The sequence below is a fragment of the Hesperophylax consimilis genome, chromosome 10 (assembly GCF_061612785.1).
Source record: "Hesperophylax consimilis isolate HC1 chromosome 10, BYU_Hcon_1.0, whole genome shotgun sequence".
Taxonomy (NCBI): domain Eukaryota; kingdom Metazoa; phylum Arthropoda; class Insecta; order Trichoptera; family Limnephilidae; genus Hesperophylax; species Hesperophylax consimilis.
Genome location: NC_142845.1, coordinates 15814245 through 15836677, shown reverse-complemented (window position 1 = coordinate 15836677; position 22433 = coordinate 15814245). Strand labels below are relative to the sequence as shown.

Sequence of the window (22433 nt, the reverse complement as noted above, 5' to 3'; positions counted from 1 at the left end):
GAAAAAAAAAATATTTTAAATAATTTCAGTTGTTTACATCTGTCTGTAACTCCGGTTCAATGAACTCTAAAACTTTTGCTTTTAAATACATTATTTTAATTGCCATTTTCAACATTGGAACTGATTTGTTGAGAATTTAGACTACCGTGCTTTCTCTCGGTTCTGCGCTAGATATAAATAACAAATTGGCAAATAAATAACAAAAAACAAAATGTAAGCCTGTCGACAGGAACAACATACCAGGAGCACAGAAATGTTGTAGGATGATGTGGTAATTTCCGCAGTGGCGCTAATACCACAATTATCCATAATATACAAAAAATAATAAATGTCTTATAGTAATTTGTTGAGAATTCAGACTATCTGTGATTTCTCTAGGGTCTGCTCTAGGTATAAATAACAAACATCAAAATGTGAACCTGTCGACAGAAACAAAATACGAGGAACACAGAAATGCTGTAGGGTAAAGTGTTAATTTCCGTGATGGCGCTAATACCAAAGTTATCTATAATATACAAAAAATAATAAATGTCAAAATGTGAACACTATAAGAACAAAATATCAGGAGCACAGAATTACGATTAGGTATTTCCATTTGGTTATTATTATAAACATTTATTGATCTGAGACAGTACTTGTTAAAAATCACACGAGGAAACCATTTATATTTTTTTAAATACATTATTTAATCTTTTTATTTTTACTGTGATTTTTCACGGTTATGCACTATATAGTAAGTAATGATAGTACAGATAGATAACACCACATTTGGCCCTAGAGCGACCTGGCTACCTCTAGGAAACAAATCTTCCTCTAGATTCTTTGTCCAACATCTCCACATCGTCCAGCCATCCATTTTGTAAGCAATATTTCAAATTGGGGATGATGTAACTGTTATTTCATTCAAATTCACCAATGCAATTGAGCAGAAAAAAGCCGCCAAGATAACAATGATGACCATAATTTATTGGAAGTTGTTTGAATGCTCTTAAACCCACGAAATGGACGCATAGCCGTAACGAAAAGATTTGATTTAGTTCAAATCTCTTTATTCTTTGATTAATCGCTGAATTGACAAATGCGTTGGATACCACACAGGTTTCTTGAATTCAATTCCTCTGCTTGCTAATTCCCCAATCATGACACAAGCAACATTTCTGCTTACTATGATGGTATGTACAAAGTGGAAGTTTTTCAAATATTGTGAGGTTATTCGTAATCTGGGAATGTAGTCTTTCTCTACAATAAAAGATGTCTAATCCACTCGAGAAATGGTGATTTTCAGTTTTTCAAAATATGAAGATTGTAAAATTCATTTTAACTTGCAAAAACCACCTACCTAAATTTGGGTAGCTTTGCTCTTTTTTAGCCAAATATGAGCAGATGTCTGTTTTTATAATGCTTTAAATGTTTATAATGTACCTGCAAATAGTACGGCCACATGAGGGTCAGCACCATGGAGATTCCGAAGTAGGCCAAGAAAATGATGGCCAGCGAGGTGACTATGGAGACGGGGATGGCTCTCTTGGGGTTGTGGACTTCCTCGCCGGTGGTGGCGATGCAGTCGAAGCCCACGAAGCCGAAGAAGCAGGTGGCTGCTCCCTTCAGGGTGCCCGCAAAGCCAAACGGGAAGAATCCCCCCACTCCCACGTTGTACATTGAATTCACAGTATCGGGCACAATTTCCCAGTTGGCAAAGTCAGCTGGAAATAAAAACAAAGGAATTGTTAAAAATTTTCAATTTGTACTTACCGATATATAAATAGGAGTATGTATGGTAAAACATTATACGACCATTTTAAAAATGTGGAGATCCTGAAAGGATCTAAGGCTGATGGAAGCATAAAGAACCAGATTAACAATGTTTTGAACATACAGAGTGGATGAACAAGGAAAGAAATGCTAGGAGAATAAATGATGCCATAGTGAATGGCAGAAGAAGTTGTGGATGCTCGAGAAAGACATTGCACGACCAAGTGAATCAAGCGAATGAGGTGTATTCAAAGATATAATGATCTTGATTCCTTTGAACGAAAATTAATTTTGACATGCACAAATATAATGTGTTATAGACAGACAAGAGACATTACGTTCACTAAATAAAAAGTTGAATCTACAGTGTTATTAGCGCAAGCGATTCTGATTTTTTCCTCTATACAGCATAAAGGTTAAAATCGCATCGCAAAAATTCCAGCATGGATGATATTAGAGCGCTCACATGTGAGCGAGCGCCGAGTACAGTGGTAAAGGAAGTTTTTGAGGGAGAGATTTAATTATTATTTCAAAAAGTAATTCACCTTTGACGGATCCGGCAATAATCACAAAAAGAACGATGCAGATATTGACGATAGTGAACACATTGTTGAGGGTGGCAGATTCCTTCATTCCAAATGCCAGAATCACTAAAACATCAAACAAAATAAACTCATCATCTAATGTTATTCAATTTTACATAACCAGTTAGAAAGTAATTTAATGTTGTGACTTTAAATTGTTTGTACCAATAATTTCCCCATAATTGGGTATTTTCACTGTTTTATATATTCTCAAACAAAATTAAGAAAAAAAATTATGGTACTGAAGGTATTTTTATGTTGACAAATCAATTTACTAATAATTAAATTTACACAGTTTGAGTACAATGATCAGAATCGGAAAATAAACTCTTAAATTTTTTTTTTAACGATATTCATACTTGTGAAAATACCCCATTTAAAACTGGAAACTTTTGCTTTACTATAATAATGCAAGTGTAGATTATGACAGAAGATTAAAATTAATTTTATTTAAAGGAAAGTTCCCGGGTTACGAATAACCTGACAACATTTGAAAATCTCCTACTACCACCACAGTAAGCGGAAAATGTTGCTTGTGTTGTGATGGAGGACTTAGCTAGCCGAGGAATTGAACACACTACGCCTGGGTGGGACCCAAACACGATATCAACTCAGCCACTAACCGATAAATGACAGCTTTTTAACTAAGAATCAACAGAAATTGGGTGCAGTAAGAATGCATGATACCAAGAGCTCTCTGTTCCATATATTTATATTGGCACCCATACACGGGTCTGTATGGCGCGGGGGGGAAGATGTATACTTCCAGTACACACGCAAGCGGTATGTGGTTTCTGTAGATTTTCTAAATTATCACATCACCACTGAGATCCTTACGAAACTTTTAATTATCATTTCTATTAATATCATTTCTTTTAGTTAAAAACGCTTTTAAAATATTCTTACAAATTCATTAAATAGGCACATTAATAATATCATAAAAACAGTGTGAATAAATGTAAAATTTCGCAGCCTTATCGTCACTTGACTCGATGACATTTAGTGGTAAATGCGGATTGGTAAAACAGAAATCTGCAATACCGACATTTTACTTGCTACAAATATACTGACATCTGCAGATCCGTGTGGGAGTACATGCAGCGCGACATTGTGCAACATTGCCCGCGTTTTTTCTGTATGTGGGAATTGTTGGTTTTATACCAACGCGTAAGGGAGCAGCCTAAAACAGAAATTTACTCAAGAGCTGTTTTATTTTTGCACAATTTCAGCCTAAATATCCCGCTTGGGGACATTGACATGTCGCTTATCAAATATATATTATTTTATCATGGAAGAAGAAGATAATATCATTAAATCTAAAGAAAACATTAAACAAAACAAGAAACATAAAAATAAAAAGAAAACGGTCACAACTAGGAATCGAACCCAGGATTTCTTGTCTTAACGGGACAGGCGTCTTAACCACTCAACCATTGGACTTATTTATTACACGTCATATTTGTCGATATCATATTTCAAATTCAGAATTAACAATATCATCTGGCAAATAATTTTTACCATATTTTTGGCAGCTACCTTTTTTAAATGATCACAAAGTTTCTAATGAAATTATTTTGTAACCTAGATAGTGTCTCAGATAAACATAATTTATTTACATATTATTTTTATTTGATCGGAAGTTGACCATTTGTGTTATAAAAATTAGATTAATTATAGCTGTTTAACCAAAGTATTTCTTTCCTCTGTTATTAAAAATAGATGAATAGAGAATGAATACAAATCTTCAAATCATTATTTGAAGTAACCTTTTTTTATATGGCAGACAGAACATTGCACCCACAGCTTTGATATTAAACAAAATTCATTCATTAATTTCGATCAAGGTTCTGTTTTTAAAATGAATTATCAAAAATTATTAACTCACCACCAAATAAAAACGCCAATGAGAATGCCAGGAGATCAAAATATTCTGACATGAATGATACATTTATGGGTGCTATATCGCGGAAGGTGGTCTTCAGGGTGTCATTCAACATGCTGTCCAGGTATAGGCTGATGCCTCGCGAAACACTTGCTGAACCTGAAATTATAATGTAATATATTTATAGCAACACCATTAAAAGTTTTAAAAAAAAATTCAGAAACTAGAATAATTTCCTGAACTATTTACTGAGTTCCAAGACAAAACAGAACATTGCAGAAAAATAAGTTAAACATTTTATTTTAAATCTTATCACACCATCAATGTTTATTTGAATAATGCATTGTATGTACCCACCATAATTATATACCTATTGTATACAGATAATGTGCACTATCAGTGGCGGTTCTTCCCTTAGGTCAATTGGTGTTTGACCCCCCAAAATTATAAGACAACAATAATAAATATAATAATCAATTATGTGCATCAAAACATTTAAAATGTAACGCGAAACAGCGGCGGCGGCGAGTGACTAGCAGTGACATCTGTTGTCTCTAATAGAAGCTTTCATTCACAAGTCCACACGATTCGCTGGGTCAATTTAAAGAATGTCCAATTTGGCATCTTCTGTCCCTACGCGCGCCATAGAATAAACGAGATGGCACTATATTTTTCGTCGAAGTAAAAATTAGCTTCCGAAGAAAGTTTAGGGACGCTTAGGTCATGACCGTGGGGGAGACAACACGGTGAATATTATATGTTTTACAGAGATGGTGACATAAACAAATGTCGTTTTTTCATTTTACACGCTTGTAGTGTGTGGAACAATGGTTGTTTTTCAATTGCATAGTTCGGGAAAGGATTAGAATAATTATTTATGTTGTTATCGATTTAGAATGAAACAAAACAAAAAACGTAAAAAATCATTGTCAAATAGAATCAAACACTGATTTTATTTATTTTAATGTTGTGGACAACTACATTAAAACTTAATATCTTAAAAATAATTTGCCGTAAGTACATGGATTGTGTATTTATTTCCAATTTATTATATTAACATAATATTTATTTAGAGTCCGCGACTCTAAAACTCTATAACAAATTGATATAGTTAATAATATATGGGCATTTTTCACAATATCAAATAAAGATTAGTCACACATTTTTTTCAAATGACCTACCACGACTGAATCCCTAGAGCCGCCTCTGTGCACTATGATAGTGTGCATATATGGCCAGAGTGCGGAAAGAATTTGTGAATGTTTATAATATAAATCATTAAAATTGATTGTATTATTTATTTTCATATCTAACGTATTAGTAAGTAATATGACAATTTTTTTTTATAAAAGTGTTTATCTGAAGTGACCGGCCAGGTAAGTATGTTTTTCTGTATCTGTTTATATAATATTATATCTTGGGCATCATGAAACTATTTTTATGATAGTCATCTTTTTTAAACAAACGGAGAGTGATTATTTATAGATGCTGTTAAATAAACCAAACATATTTTTAAATTATCACTCTAAAAACCACTTTATGAAACTAATCCTATGTTTTAATAACAACAAAAACAAGGTTACATATTAACGTTGATCACATATTTTTTCCTAATTTTAATGATGTTGCTGTTTAATAAAAATGAATGAAGAATAGTTTTACAGTAGTGTCGGGAATGCTAAAATTTATGCCGTTCCAGGAGAGCAATAGAGGTTTCTTCCCGACCCCTACAGATTAACACTCCCGTACCGGACGGGGGGAACACGCTTACACTAACAAGAGTTTTATGCTATATCTAATTTGTTTTTTACACCACATACTCTATAATTCATGTAATCCTAAAAAAACTATTTGGTCATCGATCTAAATTTAAAAAATATATATTGTATTAATAGTTCTTTAGATATTAAATAATTTGTATTAATTTCCGGTAAAATGCCTGTCCCCCGCTCCGCACCTCAGCTTCATAGCGTCGGCTAATATTTCCCCTTCTCCATCCCTACCACCGGCTCTCCACCGAGAACGATTCAACGAGCAGTGAACTGGATTGTAAAAGTTGCATTTGTATGGAAAGGGCTGGGCCGTAATATTTGAGTTTTCTACAATCGCTTTTACCGTTTTGCATTACTTATTGATTGACTATTAGCCTATGCAACAAACTAGCTACGCTATAGTCGCCAATCGCCAGTCGAGATTCTGAATCAAGGAGTGATGCCGTTACCGGCCCGCCTTCCCTATTTTCTATGGAAAAAGATGCATTATGGTCCTTAATTCATGGGAATATTAATTGCGACTTTATTTATCAAAAGATTATTGATATAACTACAGAAATAAGAAGAATATACTTCCATCTAATTGTTACCAAAAGAAACTACATAAAATTATGTCATTAACACCCTTAAATAAGCTCAAAAAATTGGGGGACCCTAGCGACCCCCCTTCGGATCGTACGTGATTTTTTTCTTTCCAGGACGAAAAGGTTAAGGAATATGTAAATATAATGCATAATATAGTAAGTATGTACAATAATAGTGTTTACAATCCTCCTCACTACGGTTTCCTGTAGTTTTAAAAAACATATTTGTATTGAGTACCTAGTTGTCTTTTTATGTATTATTTTTTTATAAGCAATAATTATTAGCCTGAAACACTCATTTTTCCGGTCGACAGCTCTGACCACTGAGCTATGGCGGCTTATCTCTTATCTGCGAAATAATTCAATATATATTAGTGTTTCATTCAATAATTACTGCTTGTTACATTTTTTTCACCTGAAACAACCAACTTGGCGTCATGTATCTTTTATCAGGAGATTTTTCAATGTGGATGAGTGTTTCAGGCTAATAATTATTGCTTATAAAAAAAATAATTGTATTTTTTCATAATTTTTGAAGGTTGATTTTCGAAATTATTATTATTATTAGACGAAAAATCACCTAAATTAAAAAAAATTAGATCTATCAAATTTATATATAAAGATGCAAAAGGCAGTCAGTTTGAATACATGTAGGATAACGAAAGATTTTTTAAATATTTATGTTGAGGGATCAGTAGGATTTATAGGCCCTGTTAGAAGTTCTACCGAGCCGAACCCTCTGATATGAAAATATCTGGAGTCGGAGAATTATTTTCCCATTTGATCTCTGGTGATTTGACGTGTTGTTCTTGTATTGTTTTGTATTTATTTTGCTTATATAATGCACTTGCATAGTGTTGATTGACTAGATGATCATTTGTGGAAAAGTGAGTGGAAGGGTTTAGTTTTTCCTATGGGGAAGATTTAACCCGGACATAAAATCAGAAGTAGTAATATAAAAGGTATAATATTATATAAAGTGTATTCCAGCGTATCCCGAGAAAAAGTATAAAAAGTAAAAAGTATTAAAATTTATCAGATACATAAATAAATATCAAAATAAAATCTGAATTTAAAGTTGCTGGCTATAAACATCTTTCTCCATTCCACAGTGACAAATTTTAACATTTTAAAAATTAAAAATAAATCTTTTAACATCTGTCAAGTCAACCAAACTTATCATAATACTTTTAATTCATCAACGCTGCAACATGCCATTTCTGTCTATAATTTGTATAATAAAAAAGACTATGGACCATAAAATAGCCTCACAAAGCTATCTGCGCTGAAAAAGATTGCATCACTGCAATTCACTCACTAAACACAAGTCATTGTACTTCAAACAAAACAAAAAAGAATTGTCGAATTTGAACAGTGTCATTTATACTATGATGACTGTCATCTAACAAGAAATATATCAAGTTTCTCAGTAATTTACCGATGATGTATTCCAGGATGAGATTCCATCCGATGACAAATGCGATAAACTCGCCCACACACACGTAGCTGTAGATATAGGCGGACCCGGCACGGGGAACGCGGGCACCGAATTCAGCATAGCACAAACCTGAAAGCAAATAAAATAATTTAATATTAAGAATTCGGGGCGTACAGCTGATAGCTCCGTTGTAAACTCTCGTTCTTGACATAGGAAAACTATTTCCCTGTTCATATAGGGAGTCAAAGCTCTCAGCGTCTTTTTCTAGCTATTGATAACTACAAAAAAAATGTCGCCATTATGCCCCTTGATGGGTCATCTATCTCTCTATGTATGTAAATATACATACATATAATATAAAGAAGTTTGTTTTTATACAAATCTACAGTTTTATTTCGAGATTGATGAAATGTTACATACTTAACCTTCAAAACAATACGAAGGTCACTCACTGTATATGCAAGATTTCAGAAAACTACCTCTATCCCCTTTTCCCACCCCAAGTAGACTAAAGCTCGGGCAATACCGGATACTTCAACTACATAGTTGGCTATAAAAAGTCACCAGGAGATTTCTCACTCCCAACTTGATTAGGGTACAAAACCTACGCAATTTTATACCAAAGTCAAATAACTGTTTAAAACTAAAATTAAAATAGATACTTTTAAAACATCCTTCGTTTATGCTTCTTTCAAACCCAATTTTATAACACAGAAAAAAAATCCTAAAGAATGGTGAAAAAAAAAAGTATATTCGTAATGTAATGATAAATTCATTAAGTAACCACTATCTAATTGCTTCAATTAGAGGGGGTTATTAGTGCGTTAAAATGAAGTCATATTATTTGATGAAAAATGCGACGAAATCTATGTTTATGGAATAATTTCCTGCAATGCTTTGAATTATACTATAAAATGACAAGTCTCTTGATTAGCTTTGTCAAATAATTCAATGTTATATTGATGTAAATAGCATACTTATTTGTTTTATCTATGTTCATTCCTGTTATTAATTGGGGTCAATCTATTAACACATAATAATATAAACATGTCTTGTGCGTAGCTGATTATCAATGCTATAAACTTGTTATAGGAATATCCAATACGAATAGCAAAAAAATTACAGCAATCTCTAAATAGTATAAAATAAAGTCGCTATTCGCGTCTGTCACTTTGTGCGCTTAGTTCTTCTAAACTACGCAACGGATTTTGATATGGTTTTCACTATCATTTAGGGAATTTCTTCGGGAAGGTTTACATATAATATAATCTATGCAAATTATATTTATAAAAAGTAGAGAAAAGTTGATGTTTTGTATCAAGTCATAAAAAAAATATATTTTCGGACGCTTACATTGCTAATGCTGGCTAAACCTTATGAGATACCTTAAAATAATGTACTACGGAATTGTATATCTGAAAAAGGGGTACAGAAAAGTCCACGAAGATATATGCCTGTCTCCTAAGGATAACACCCAGCAATGCTGGGTACACGTCAGCTAATATTAAATAACATAACTAATTTTTAGTGACCGACTGAAACTAGATTTTTAGCTGAAACCGAAACAGTAACCGAATTTCGGCTTCTGTTCTAGAAACTTATTTAAATAAGTTAAAAATGCTAAATCATACCCCGAAATTGGCGCCTTTATTGTTAAACTTGTAAGAGTTCATTGGAGTTAGTGTTAAAAAATAAATCACAATAAAATAAAAAAGTACATTGGTTTATTTTCAACACTCTTTGGTTTGTTGTTTTGTAACAATTTTTTAATGTACGCTGTAGATACTTTAACTGTACTGTAGGAATTACAAAAATTCTAAATATTCTCAAACAACGTACTATAGTAAACTAATCATGGTACTTAATAACCAAACAATAAACTAACTATAAGAAACTACTCGATATGAACAGAAACTCGCTGAGGGAACTGGTAGGACTACTAACGGGACACTTCCATCTCAGGAGACACATGCAGATATTGGGAGTGGAAAACACCAATAGATGCAGCAAATGTGGAGAGGATGAAGAGACTCCAATTCACCTATGGTGCCAATGTCCTGCCCTGGTGGGAACTAGGCTCAGATACCTGGGGAGACATACAGTAGAACCAGAAGACATAGCCACATACCCAATGACAACCCTGGTGAACTTTATTAAAGGGACTGGGTTGTTGTTAAAGGATTGAGGTAAAATGGGAGATAGCACAATGGGCCTATGGCCTAAGTGCTCACGGGAACTATATGTAAACCGTCTACACCCTTAAAAAACAAAATTATAATTTAAACAATAAACTTTAATAAAAAATAAAAATATTTTAAAATTACAAACTTAAAATTTTTGAACTTTAAGACATCTTTTACATTACATGTTTTTTAAAATAATATTTAAGTAAAGTGGAACGTGATCTGACACATCATGAGGTTTCGGCTGAACCGAGATTTTGGCTAATTTTTGGCTGAATGGCTCGTTTATCGGCCTATCTCATTTATCGGCCGAAACTGGTCGAAACCGAAACCGAAACATTGGTTGATTATTACTAATTGTATCACTTGGTATGAGAAGTGTGAAAGAAAAGCGTTTCATTAATTTTAAAATTTCTACACTTGAATTAATTCTGATAAAGAAGAAAAAATTACAAATATAATATGTATTTGATTGATTAATACAATATTGTATAATGTATATGTATGCCTTTTTTAGAAGAATTGAGTTTGTATATGGATAAAACTATTTATTCCTACTGCGTATGTACGGGCGTAAACAATTATTTTTCTGAATATATGAAAGCATAACTTGCAAAAAGTGTTTTTTCCTAAAATAATTCAATTAGCGCCAACTATGAAAGAGATGTAAATTTTATTTAATTAATTTGTGTGAAAATAAATTATTGTGACTAGGAATCTATGTTCATTTGAAATAATGTTAGATTTTAAAGAGATAAGCAGATATTGATAGATTTCTTATGAAATCAAACATCCCGAGTCATGTGTTAATTAATATAGGCTACAATTAAAATTGTTGTCAAACCATAATGTGATACTACATGATAAAGAAACTCAACCAAAAAATGATTGTTCAGAACTTTAATCATGTGCCGATGCATTCTTCTAATCATAGATAATAACTATAAAAGATTAGTGATTAATTACTTATGATGCGTAAAGACCAATAATACTACGAATACTGAATCATTTCATTGTATTACTATTGCATTCCATAAAGATTAACAAGTCAAACTAAATCGAACATCAGAGAACTTGTAGATTTATAAAAAAATTAAAATATACAATTGTTTTGGTGGAATGAATTAAAGAATTGATCTTGAATTCATTCCACCAAAACAATTGTATTAAAATATACAATTGTTTTGGAGGAATTAATTAAAGAATTGATCTTGAATTCATTCCACCAAAACAATTGTATTAAAATATACAATTGTTTTGGTGGAATAAATTAAAGAATTGATCTTGAAAGCAAATGTTTTGCAAATATATTTTTAACTAAACCCTTCTAACACAACTGGTCTTAACTAATTGTTTTCAGCAGAGTTTACAAAAGTAAATAACAAATCTGTTAAAATCCATAGTTACATATATTATTTCATTTGCATATGATCCTTTTTTCTTTTACATAATATTTAGATATCGAAATTTTATTTCTACCTTCAATGTAACAACCTATTACACATAACTACGTATATGTATGCTTCAACTATTTGTTTTGAATAAAATAATTTTTATAATTACCAGCAAACACCGAAGCCAGAGCCGCAATCAAGAAAGACAGAATGACAGACGGCCCGGCGAAATCCTTGGCCACATGTCCCGCCAGCACATACACCCCGAGACCCAGGGTGCTTCCGACCCCCAGCGCTATCAGGTCCCCGGTGCCCAGCTGCCGAGACAGCCGATTGTGTTTCAATATGTCCGATGACTCATCCAGGACCTTCCGCCTCGTCAGGACGTGCCACACTCCACTCATCGTTGGCGCAGAACCAACCACTGGCCAACAAACAATCGAACAATATTTTACACAAAATAAAAAGAACACTCAAACAATCACTGACGTAGTACGAGTACACCCCATATTGTAATAAGTTATATCATGTTCAACGAGTTAAACTCAACATTTTGAAGACTTGTGAAATTTGAAAAAACTGAGTGGATGAAAAATCTTAATTGAACTGCGGAACGAGCTATGAAAAAATGAAAAGCAAATAATATCTCATGAATCATATAAACAAAGATAAGGAACCATCTCAATGTACGTTCCCGTTATTTTATAGATAGGAAACATGTTCGCGTTATTATTTCACGCACACAGGTAGACAAGATAAGATAATATTAATTGTCTCTAACAGAATACCCCATTGTTCACACTTTGCAGCAGTTTATATGAGTGCCTCATACGATAAAGGAAGCATTGAGCACATCAATACTTTAAAGACAAAATGAAATTAAATTGTAAAATCTCCAGTTTTTATACTAATTTCTACACATGTTTTAATGTTTTCAATAAAATTTATTATACAAATATTTATATAACTATTACTCGGTTCAATTAAATCACAACATAATCATATTATGATTTGTGAAATTATTTTAATTATCTATTATCTAACAGAGAGGTTATCTGCACAAATCAGATTTTATTTGATAGTAAAAACTCTTGCATATGAACTGTTATCAAATAAATTTTACATGCCTCGCGTAAATTACTCTACATATCTACAAAAAATACCTGCACTTTGCAAAACCCATAGAATAAAGAATAACACAAGGAATGCCTTGTGTTTCGGGATCCAAATATTTGCTTACTCTAATTAACCCTTCAAGCTTCGGAAGGACATTACTAGCCAAAAACATCATATTCCATTATAGCCTCTGAAGGACAGATCTGACCGGGGTGTCAATACATTATAAAAGTATTTTAAACTTTTTTTCTATAATGCATAGATATGTGATATGTTCGTCACTGGAAAGATAAATAATTATTCTTCACAGTTTGTTCCAAATATTTATACATTATTACATGGATAAAATTTTTAAAAATTGTCAAAGTGCATGATTACGAATTGGCGACATTTTTTCATTGACAGATTAAAGTTAAAATTTATTTAGATGTGTTATTGCATAAACAGCATAAAAAGTAAATTGAAATTATTCTTAATAATTTCCTACACAAAAGGAAAGTGTTTTATAAGTATGGAATTCTTTCCAAATTTTGGACGTTCCGAGTCAAAATGTCCCGGTAAGTTTTTTTGTCAACATTTTCGTGTTTGATGTTAAAATAATTTTTTTTTAAAATATAAATGTTTATTTCAAATAAAAACACTTTGAAGATAATTTTATCTTATTTCTAAAATGGAATTTCTTTTATCGACAATTTCAAAAATAAGAAATATGTAGAACATTTTAGACACCTCGCAAGAAATCCGAAATTGTATGAAATTTCACCGTGTCGTTAGGTTGGTAAAAATATTTATAAACCTGAAGGGTTATAGTTTTAATATAAAACTGTATTTACAAAATTCAAATAGGATGGAGTTCTACGATGTCAGGCGAGTGAAAGGGAGACGGAGCGCTGGGCTATTGGGCTAATTTGTATGGAAAGCACTACAAGTGTTATTCTTTATTCTATGATAAGGTTGTGGATTACCGTAAAGTGTATAAAACTGTAAAATAAAAGAATGTACTTGGATGATTTTTTTTTTTAAATTGAAAAAACATCAATATCTACGCAGAGTACGTAAGGCATGCCGAACTAACATATTGAATATCGTCAGTGTTAAGTCCAATAACGTGGACGAAACATTTGTAAAAATGTTCCGGAGGGACAAAAAACTATCTAGGGATACAAGCGCTCTTGCTTGCTTATGTACTGGGGATGGTTCATTTGCGCTATTGACTTTAACCGAGTACAAGCAGTCTGCTGGTCAATTTCAATATTTGAAAGTACCAATCAAATTCACAGATGCTGTTCAACTAAAATTGCCAAAAAAATTATTTTGAAATTATTGGCTCATACGCTGTCATTGAACTTATATAGACGAAATCAGACTAGAAAATAAAACAATTTTTAAAAAAATTTCAAAAGTTATTTAATGACAAGGAGATAACTTTCTCTGCATTTTTCACAAAATTGACACTAATTTTCTTCGAAATACTTCATCATATTGTGAAACTTATCTTCAAAATTAAATATTTTATTTGATAAACTTACAGTAATTTATGATGGGATTAAGAATATTATGAAATATATTTGAAGTTACCTGAGTAAAAATCATTGGATTATTTGGCAATATTGATAATTTATTGGAATAAGTAAAATTATTTTTTTAATGCGTAGAACTGAATTTTTTTTTTTTAAATTTAATAATATTATTATTAAGTTCTGCAAGTATTTTGGTTTTTATAATTGTTACAGCTGTTTTGGTTTTCAAGGCCATTTTCAAACTGTGGTCATACCACATTTAGATGACTTATTTATATGATTCTATGTTTACCCCTCCCAATTTAAATTTTAAGATGTCTAAAATGATATATTACCGTTTAAACTAATTTACTGATAAAATAATTATTACAATAGATTATTATTAGACGTGGTATGAATACAATTTGAAAATGGCCTTGAAAGCCGAAACAGCTGTAACAATAATAAAAAACAAAATGCTTGCAGAACTTGATAATAATATTATTAAATTTAACAAAAAAAAATTTAAAAATTATACATTTGTTTCTTTTCATTCTGTATTTCTTACTTCACCGCATTAAAAAATCCTTTCCTACAGCCCCTACCTTAACCCACCTCACAATGCTGCCCAACAGGATGGTGATATAGTTCCCCTGTCTGTACAGTGTGAAGACAGGGGCGCTCTTGTGAAGTGACACATAAAAATATAATTCAAAATAAACTGCTGAAATAACATCTAATACGATATTTTCACTGGGTTTTTCTTTTTCAATTCACAAAAAAAATTAAAGAAAAAATTACAACAACAAAGTTAGTTTTATTTTATTTTAATGTTGATGAATAAATTTTCTTTAACAATTTTAAATGTGCCATTTTCGAATTGCTGCCAAGACATGGTCATTTTTATTTGTGAATTTGGCAGCGTTGACGTCACGCTGGCTGTGACGTTGGTGACAGCCGTCTTATCAGACATTGGCGTTTCCTATGTCATAATGTTGTTGTAGCCATTTAGAACTGTTCCAGAATGTGCAGTTTTAGATCTTTTTTTAAAATCAATAGTTATGGATGAAAATATTAAAATTATAAAATTAATTAGAAAAATAAACTTTAAATCCTCAAGACATTGTTAAGGCGATGCCATACGTAGTAATGCAAAATCATGTGTTTTTGGTTTGAAAATTTGGTCGCCTAGAAATGTTTCAGATGCTTTAGTTAAATACTGCGAGTAGAATACATCTTGGCCTTTGAAATAATCGAGTATTTTTTAGATAAGTCTTTTTATAAGCCCAGAAAAAAATAATTTATAAGGCCTATGAAAACTGCTTTAAAGTTCAAAATCTCCTACTTACGAACCCATTTTCGGTTATGATTTTACTGTATAATGTGGAAAATTAAGTTATTTATAAAATGTTAAAATTTTTTTTTAATATTTATGCCTGAACATCCACAAAATAAAATAAAAGGCACTTTTTGGCCATGTTTTTTTCTTGCATAAATCAAAACAGGCGGATGGTGTTAAGCGGGAATTTAAACCTTATCGCCATTTACGTAAGGGTTATTATTGATAGCGGCTCAATTTAAAATATTACACGACATAGTGCATCGCCTTAACGGTATTAATAGTTCTATTGGATTTTCATAGTAGTTAAATAAAACATATTAATTTAAAATTTTAAGTTTTTGATGTAATCTATTTATAATTACTCGGACCATGGACAATTCAAAACAAAAAAAAAATGATCTAGCCAAAAAAGATATCTTTGACGAAAAAATGTGATAAAAATACTATCTTTATTACAAATCAAATATTAACCGTAAGGTCAGTAAAAATCTGATAACACAAATAGTGCTGTACTTTGGGATAAGGTGTAACAATACAATAATATAATATAATGTAACTTTTCGTTTCTTATCAGATATAAGAAGCAAGGAGCTTCTTTTTGTTTGAACTAACTGTTTATGCCATAGCCATAGACATTCAAATTGATAGAGGGAAAGGGGAACAAACCAAGTTGCGCTGAGTGCGGGAGGTGACTCGACCTTCTCCCTTTCTGTGATTTGTCAATAAACGAATCTAACAATATACAGGCAACCCGCATTTTAATATCACTATTTAGTCCCCGAAAATAAAATCTGCTTACGAATTACTAGTCCTTTTTACAATGCTGCGCAAATTTCTGGCTTCGTAAAAAACTGAGTAAACAAAAGTTCTGGCTTGTTTCCAAAATTTAATACTTTGTTACACTATTTTGTTAAGATACTTTTAAAATGTGTTATAATTTACCCACCTCACTATTTTTTAGCGCCGCTATGCCAGGTGGTTCATAAACGAACATTCAAATACTGCATAGAAAGTTCCCATAGCGTACTGCACTGCAAACCTTAGCCTTACGTCAATTTACAACTGAGTCTGTAGTTTATTCAAAGCATTCTCGAACCCTCCTGGTGCCAAAAATATGGTCACGTGGTTTGACTCCAGCTCCAACTCATATTTCATATCAGGGAAAGTCTATCAAATTTGATGTCTATGGTTTACACAGTTTTAGCAAATACCCTTTAATATTAATAATACGTCTTTAATATTAACTCCAGTGAAATATTGGCAATATTGACAACTCTAGCCGCTAGAGGAAGCTAGTGTAGCATGTTGACTTAGACATTCCTTTTAATGGCGGCAAGTTGAATTTATTTTGTATTTGGTGGACGTGTTTTGCACTTTCTAATTTGAATTTTGATAGAAAAATATTTTAAATTTAAAAAAAAGTGGGTTCCGTGGTTCAGTTTACGAACAAACAACAAAAACACTCCAAAGACGTTTTTTAAGATGCCTAAAAACGTCGACAGGTTATAAAAATAAAAAGGTCGAAATGCTGTGTTAGTTCCACATAACATTTTTTGTTCAAGTTGATGTTATAAATCATCGTCAATGTTGACGATCAAAACACATTTTTGTATTTTTTTATGTTACACCTCACAAGAGCGCCCCTGTCTGCATAGTGTTATGGCAGGGAAATTATGTTACCACCCGGTTGAGCAACCTTTCGACGCGGGTTAACCCTTTAAATGCTGGAAGGTATTTTGCTTGGATGTACCGACAGGCCGCGAATTTTTTAGCTTTAAAAGAAGCTTCATTTAAATCACTCTAAAGTCGATATAATCTGTGAACTGTTATAATAATAATAATTGGATGACTTGTATAGCACCGTTTTTGTGCAAAATCACCTCAAGGGCGCTATTATAATTATTTCTTGATCATCCCAATAGATGTCACTGTGGGTTCCATATTTTAGATTTTTCAAATTAATTGAGTTTGACAAGCAAAATCGTCATATAGAACAGCGTGTTAACGCGCTCATTTTGTATGGCCGGCCTTGTGAGCACGGCTACCTAGAGCGCGTAAACGCGCTTAAGGCACACAACCGGTTAAGGTAGGGATTTTAAGATTTTGGCTGTCATCCCATACAGCGAAAGCGAATTTTCATTTTACGTAATTAAAAATTAAAATGCTAAAATTAAAAATTTCCCAAATGCAGTCACTTTCCTTTTAAAGTGATAAAGGTGAATCAAAAGGTTTTATTTAAAAATATTTCATATTAGCCGAGGTCAGCGATTTACCTAAATAAATTATTATATAATATTAACATATTAATTTTTTCCTATACATTCATATTATTAAATACCCTATTTATTTATTTTTGAAAATTTTCTAAACCTTCAAAAACAGAGTATGAGCAAAAAAAAAGCAGTAAGGTTGTATGTGGCATATCTATTTTTTTTTTAAATTTCTACTTATAATAATAATTATAATTTCACATAAAATCCATTAAAATGTATGAGGAAACCAAGGCGCACAACTCATGCCTCCTCAACTAGGAGGCGCTAGTGAAGCAGGTTGCCATTAGAAGGTATGGAAACGTCGCTACTTTTTATGTATAAATGGCACAGATGGCAGTAAAAGTAAAGTTTTAAAAGTATAGTTTCCATAATCTAACCAGAGATGTCTATAGTAGGTTGGAAAAGAAAGGTAATTTTAATGTATTAAATAAAAGGTAATCTAATTATAATGAATGTACAGGAGAGCAACAAAAAAGCAAAACTAGGAACCTGGGAAAATCTGTTATAAAATTAATGATCAAATTAAAAATGTTTTTATTTTTAGTATTCTTACAAACTTAAATGTATTGTAATTCAGTTGGTAGATAATAATGGCTAATAACCCATTCAATTATTACTGAGAACTCAATGAGCACATTGGTATGATGATCTAGTTCAATTAGAAAGGTTCACGAAATTTAAAATGCATAAGGTTTAAGTAGAAATTGTATCTCAAACAGTTTCAAAGTAAATTTTTTTAGTAAACTGCCCACATAGCTGATGTAAACATTGTCACAAAAAATCATAGAATTCATCGCGAATTAACCAGTAAAACGCATTATTTTTGTAGAAATTAATGAAAATATATGTTCTTGAGTGTATTCATAAACTCTGACAAGAATTACTGTAACAAATATTCAAAAATTACTGCTTTACAACAATGATAAAATAGTATTCTTACCTCCATATGTTTCAAACTGTATTTTTCTTCCGATAAAATGGCGTTATACCACCAGAAATGAAAATGAAAGTTCGAATAGCAATAAATAAATTTATTTTATGTTTCAACCTAAAAATTTCTCTAAACTTGCTCAGAACTCGGCTGAAACTAAAACCTGCTAAATTCTTGAAATGTCAAAAGTCGAGTGACAGTTATCACTCATACCACTACAAACAACCGCACACAACGATACAACTACTGTGCATGTTGTCTTTGGTTATTTACACTGGAAATGGCACAAACAATCTGGCGGGCATTTTTAAACAGCTAAATTTAATTTGAAACTTTTCTAGCTCTTTTGCCGTTTATTTCTAACCTTAAATCGTCAAATCTCCGTAAACAATAAATTATTATTACTTTATAAACCTATATAATTTATTTTAAGATAATAATTTCGGTGTTCAGTCAATTTCTATGTTTGTAACTCTGATTCAAAACATTTCAATTCGATCAACTTTTTCATACGTTTACGGACACAAATCTTAAGGCCGGGACACTGAATCAAGTAATTATACTATTTCTATGAGATTCCTTATATATTTATGTCTATTTAATTATCTCTCTAATTATTCAAATAATAAAACGTTTTAGTAAATTTTGATTAAATAATTACAAAATGATAATATATCAGGAGGTTATCATAGAAGTAATGAGACTGATTTGATTCCATGGACCTAATAAGCCCTGGACGGAACTGTTCTAAATAAATTTTAATCCTCAATGTGAGGGAATGTATGAAATATGCCAAAATCTACTTAATTTTTTTAATAACATGTTCCATTCCTTGTCTCATCAAATACCTAAATAAAATCGTAATCCATTATACTTACATTAAAATACGAAAATATAAATAATATACAATATTACCACATAGCATACGAAGCATTTTCCCGCGGACTTAAAAAGCCCTGGACGGAGCATTTGAATTTTTATGAATGGCATTGTAGCCAAATCTAGGGTAAGGAGAAATTACCTGGCAGCCATTTTGTACGACTACTTTTGAACTGATTTGTATGCAAAGTGGTGCATAATTAACTTTTATAATTTTATTTTTGTGTTGTTAATGCAGTTATTACGGCTTACGATTTTTGGGAGTATTTGATGAGACAATGAATGGGATACGTCAATAAAAATTTAAGTAAGTTTTGAAATTTACTTTCATCTCCCCCATCACTCTGCGACTTCAAATTGTTGTCGAATTGCTCCACCCAGGGCTTTAATTCCATGAATTTTCCTCTCACCCTAGATTTGGCCTCAATGCTATTCATAAAAAATCTTACTATTGCACTGTCCAGGGCTTTTTAATTTTATATTTGATTTAGTTCCCTGGTGTCCAATCCATAGTATATATTTTTAAATAGAAGTGAAATGTGAGAATTCTATTATCTTTGGTTATAATACATAATGGTAGCTAAGTACCAAGGTTCGTAGAAAATATATCAAGGTTAGCTCTTCCAGGGGGTAGAGCGGTGATTGGCTAGAAAGTCGTGACGTAGCTAGAAGCCCATATTCCACTTGGAGATTTGAATTTACTGCAATACAAGTGGCTTCAAGCGACTCGGAACGCATTTGCACTGATTTATTTATATTTCGTTGGTAATAGTATACTAATTATTATTAAAACTGATGTTCGGAATAAAACGGGAAAATCCCAGCGTTTCTTTGTAATCTCTAGATACTCTCAGCATCGCCTTGGTGAAACTCGTGTAAGACCACCATTCGGAATCGAAGCGTTTATTTAAATGGCTTTCGCCGTATTTGGTGAACATATGTGAATAGCCAGGTATTTCCCCACCTTCCTCTTCTCAATACCCCCCCCCCCCCCTCCCCGTACCGAAATAACCCAAACTCTTTTCTTCACCCAATCTCTTGCTTTCAAGAGATAATCCCTATCGGACTCCAACTGGGTACCTAAATCAAAACTTATACATAACCCATTTTACAAAAAAATAATTATGAATTTTACCGAGATTATGCATAATACTAAATACCCAATAATATCAATATTACCTACAGGGTATTTGATAATACCTAAATATGTATGTGCATGCAACATCGGAAAACAGTATTGAAGATGTGCTAATAACTTAATATTTAAAAACATCAGCATTTATATATTTTTTTAAATGACTTGCAACCTTTTTCACTCAATATCACAATACAAAACAGGGCAATACGCATTAATATAGCAAATTGTATGTAGGTGTCTTTTTCCGAGTTTTCAAGTCTCCAAGCTTACGAATTAAATAAACACTAATCAACCAGCACCAGCAACCAGACTGATGCAAGCGCAATCTTCACACGATAGGCCCGTTTTGCCGTAAGAACCATATTAACAATGTTAACTGTTCAGTGTTCACTAAGAGATATTCCTGCATGCTAATAAATGTTGTAGTTTTTATATTAATATGTTCGTGTCAAATGAAATAGGAATGTGTGCCTGTGTAATCGACGTATTTTTCAAACAATGAACAATCGTTGAACAAAGCGTGGGTACCTAAACCTACGCAACATGCACTATCTCCATGTTTTATAGTTATATTATTCGATCTATTTAAGTATTTATTATTCTTAAGATCACATCATTATCTGCTCTAATTTGTTTGGTAAATACAATCTTATTTGAATATTAATCAATACTGTATTACAGAGAAACTTTCGAAACTGTTTAAATTTATCAATGTTTTTGTTTGACTAATGAAGTAATTTAATACAATATAGTATAATGTTTGAAGTTCCATGACCCAGTTCATAAGTAGTGATGTTTACATCGTTCTTTTTCTTTCTATGCAGATAATTATTTGCCTATTTGATGTAATTTTTAATTTCTCGTCCCCTATCCGTATCTTATTCTTATTCATGTTATTCTTGATTTTATGTACACTTATACAATTTATCCACTCGAGCGATAGTTTAGGCTTAGGTGATTTTTTGTCAATTAAAATGAAATATAAATTTAACGATTTTTTGTATAAAATCTAAAAATATATTGAAATCTAGATGGATTCAACCGCAGTATAATTTACAAAAAAACACCAAGTTTAATGCCTTCAGAAGGCGAAACAGCTTTCACGAGTAATAATAATTAAACAGCAGAACTTGTTCATAGATAAACTGTTTCTATATAAATTGAATAATAATTTTATTGAATACATAAATGAAAAACTTTAGAAATGGTGTACCTACTACAAATTAAAACTTGATAACAATAAATTAATTAAATCTAATGGCGAAATCGAAAACCAAACACCCAGAAATCTCCATCGCTCGAGTGGGTAGTAGGGGAGGGGGGGGGCATAGTGGGGCCACGGGGCATAGTGGGGCGAGCATCATGCAGCTCGAAACGAACGCTGTGCAAACTGTCAAAGGGCTCGCTTTGATTGGTCGTCGGTCGACGCGTGACCTCCATACGCGAGCCACGTCATTTCGGTACGCGTCTGTGTGATGTAATCAAAAATATCAAAACCAGTGTTTTTCTTAAAAAAATTAGTGAAATTGAACAGCAATTCTTTCTAAAACGTACTTGTGTAGGTACTGTGGTGTGTTTTAGTTTATTATTAATCAGTTCCCTTCCGGATTTCTTAATCAACAAGCACAAGGTCATTGAATCAAAGGTAAGATGTCATAAGTTTGTG

At 32.1% G+C, this 22433-nt stretch overlaps 1 protein-coding gene across 1 annotated transcript in view; it reads right to left on the bottom strand.

Moving 5' to 3' along the window:
- Positions 1 to 18943, bottom strand: part of LOC149420361 (high affinity cationic amino acid transporter 1-like) — a 31409-nt gene extending 12466 nt beyond the window's left edge. Inside the window, exons 1-6 of the mRNA XM_089636343.1 lie at positions 18760 to 18943; positions 11759 to 12013; positions 8013 to 8141; positions 4222 to 4377; positions 2298 to 2402; positions 1423 to 1703 (exon numbers count right to left, since the gene is read on the bottom strand). Coding sequence (XP_089492469.1) covers positions 1423 to 1703; positions 2298 to 2402; positions 4222 to 4377; positions 8013 to 8141; positions 11759 to 11993 — 906 coding nt within the window. The 5' untranslated portion in view covers positions 11994 to 12013; positions 18760 to 18943. The remainder of the gene's footprint in view (positions 1 to 1422; positions 1704 to 2297; positions 2403 to 4221; positions 4378 to 8012; positions 8142 to 11758; positions 12014 to 18759) is intronic.
- Between the last annotated feature and the right edge of the window lie 3490 nt (positions 18944 to 22433).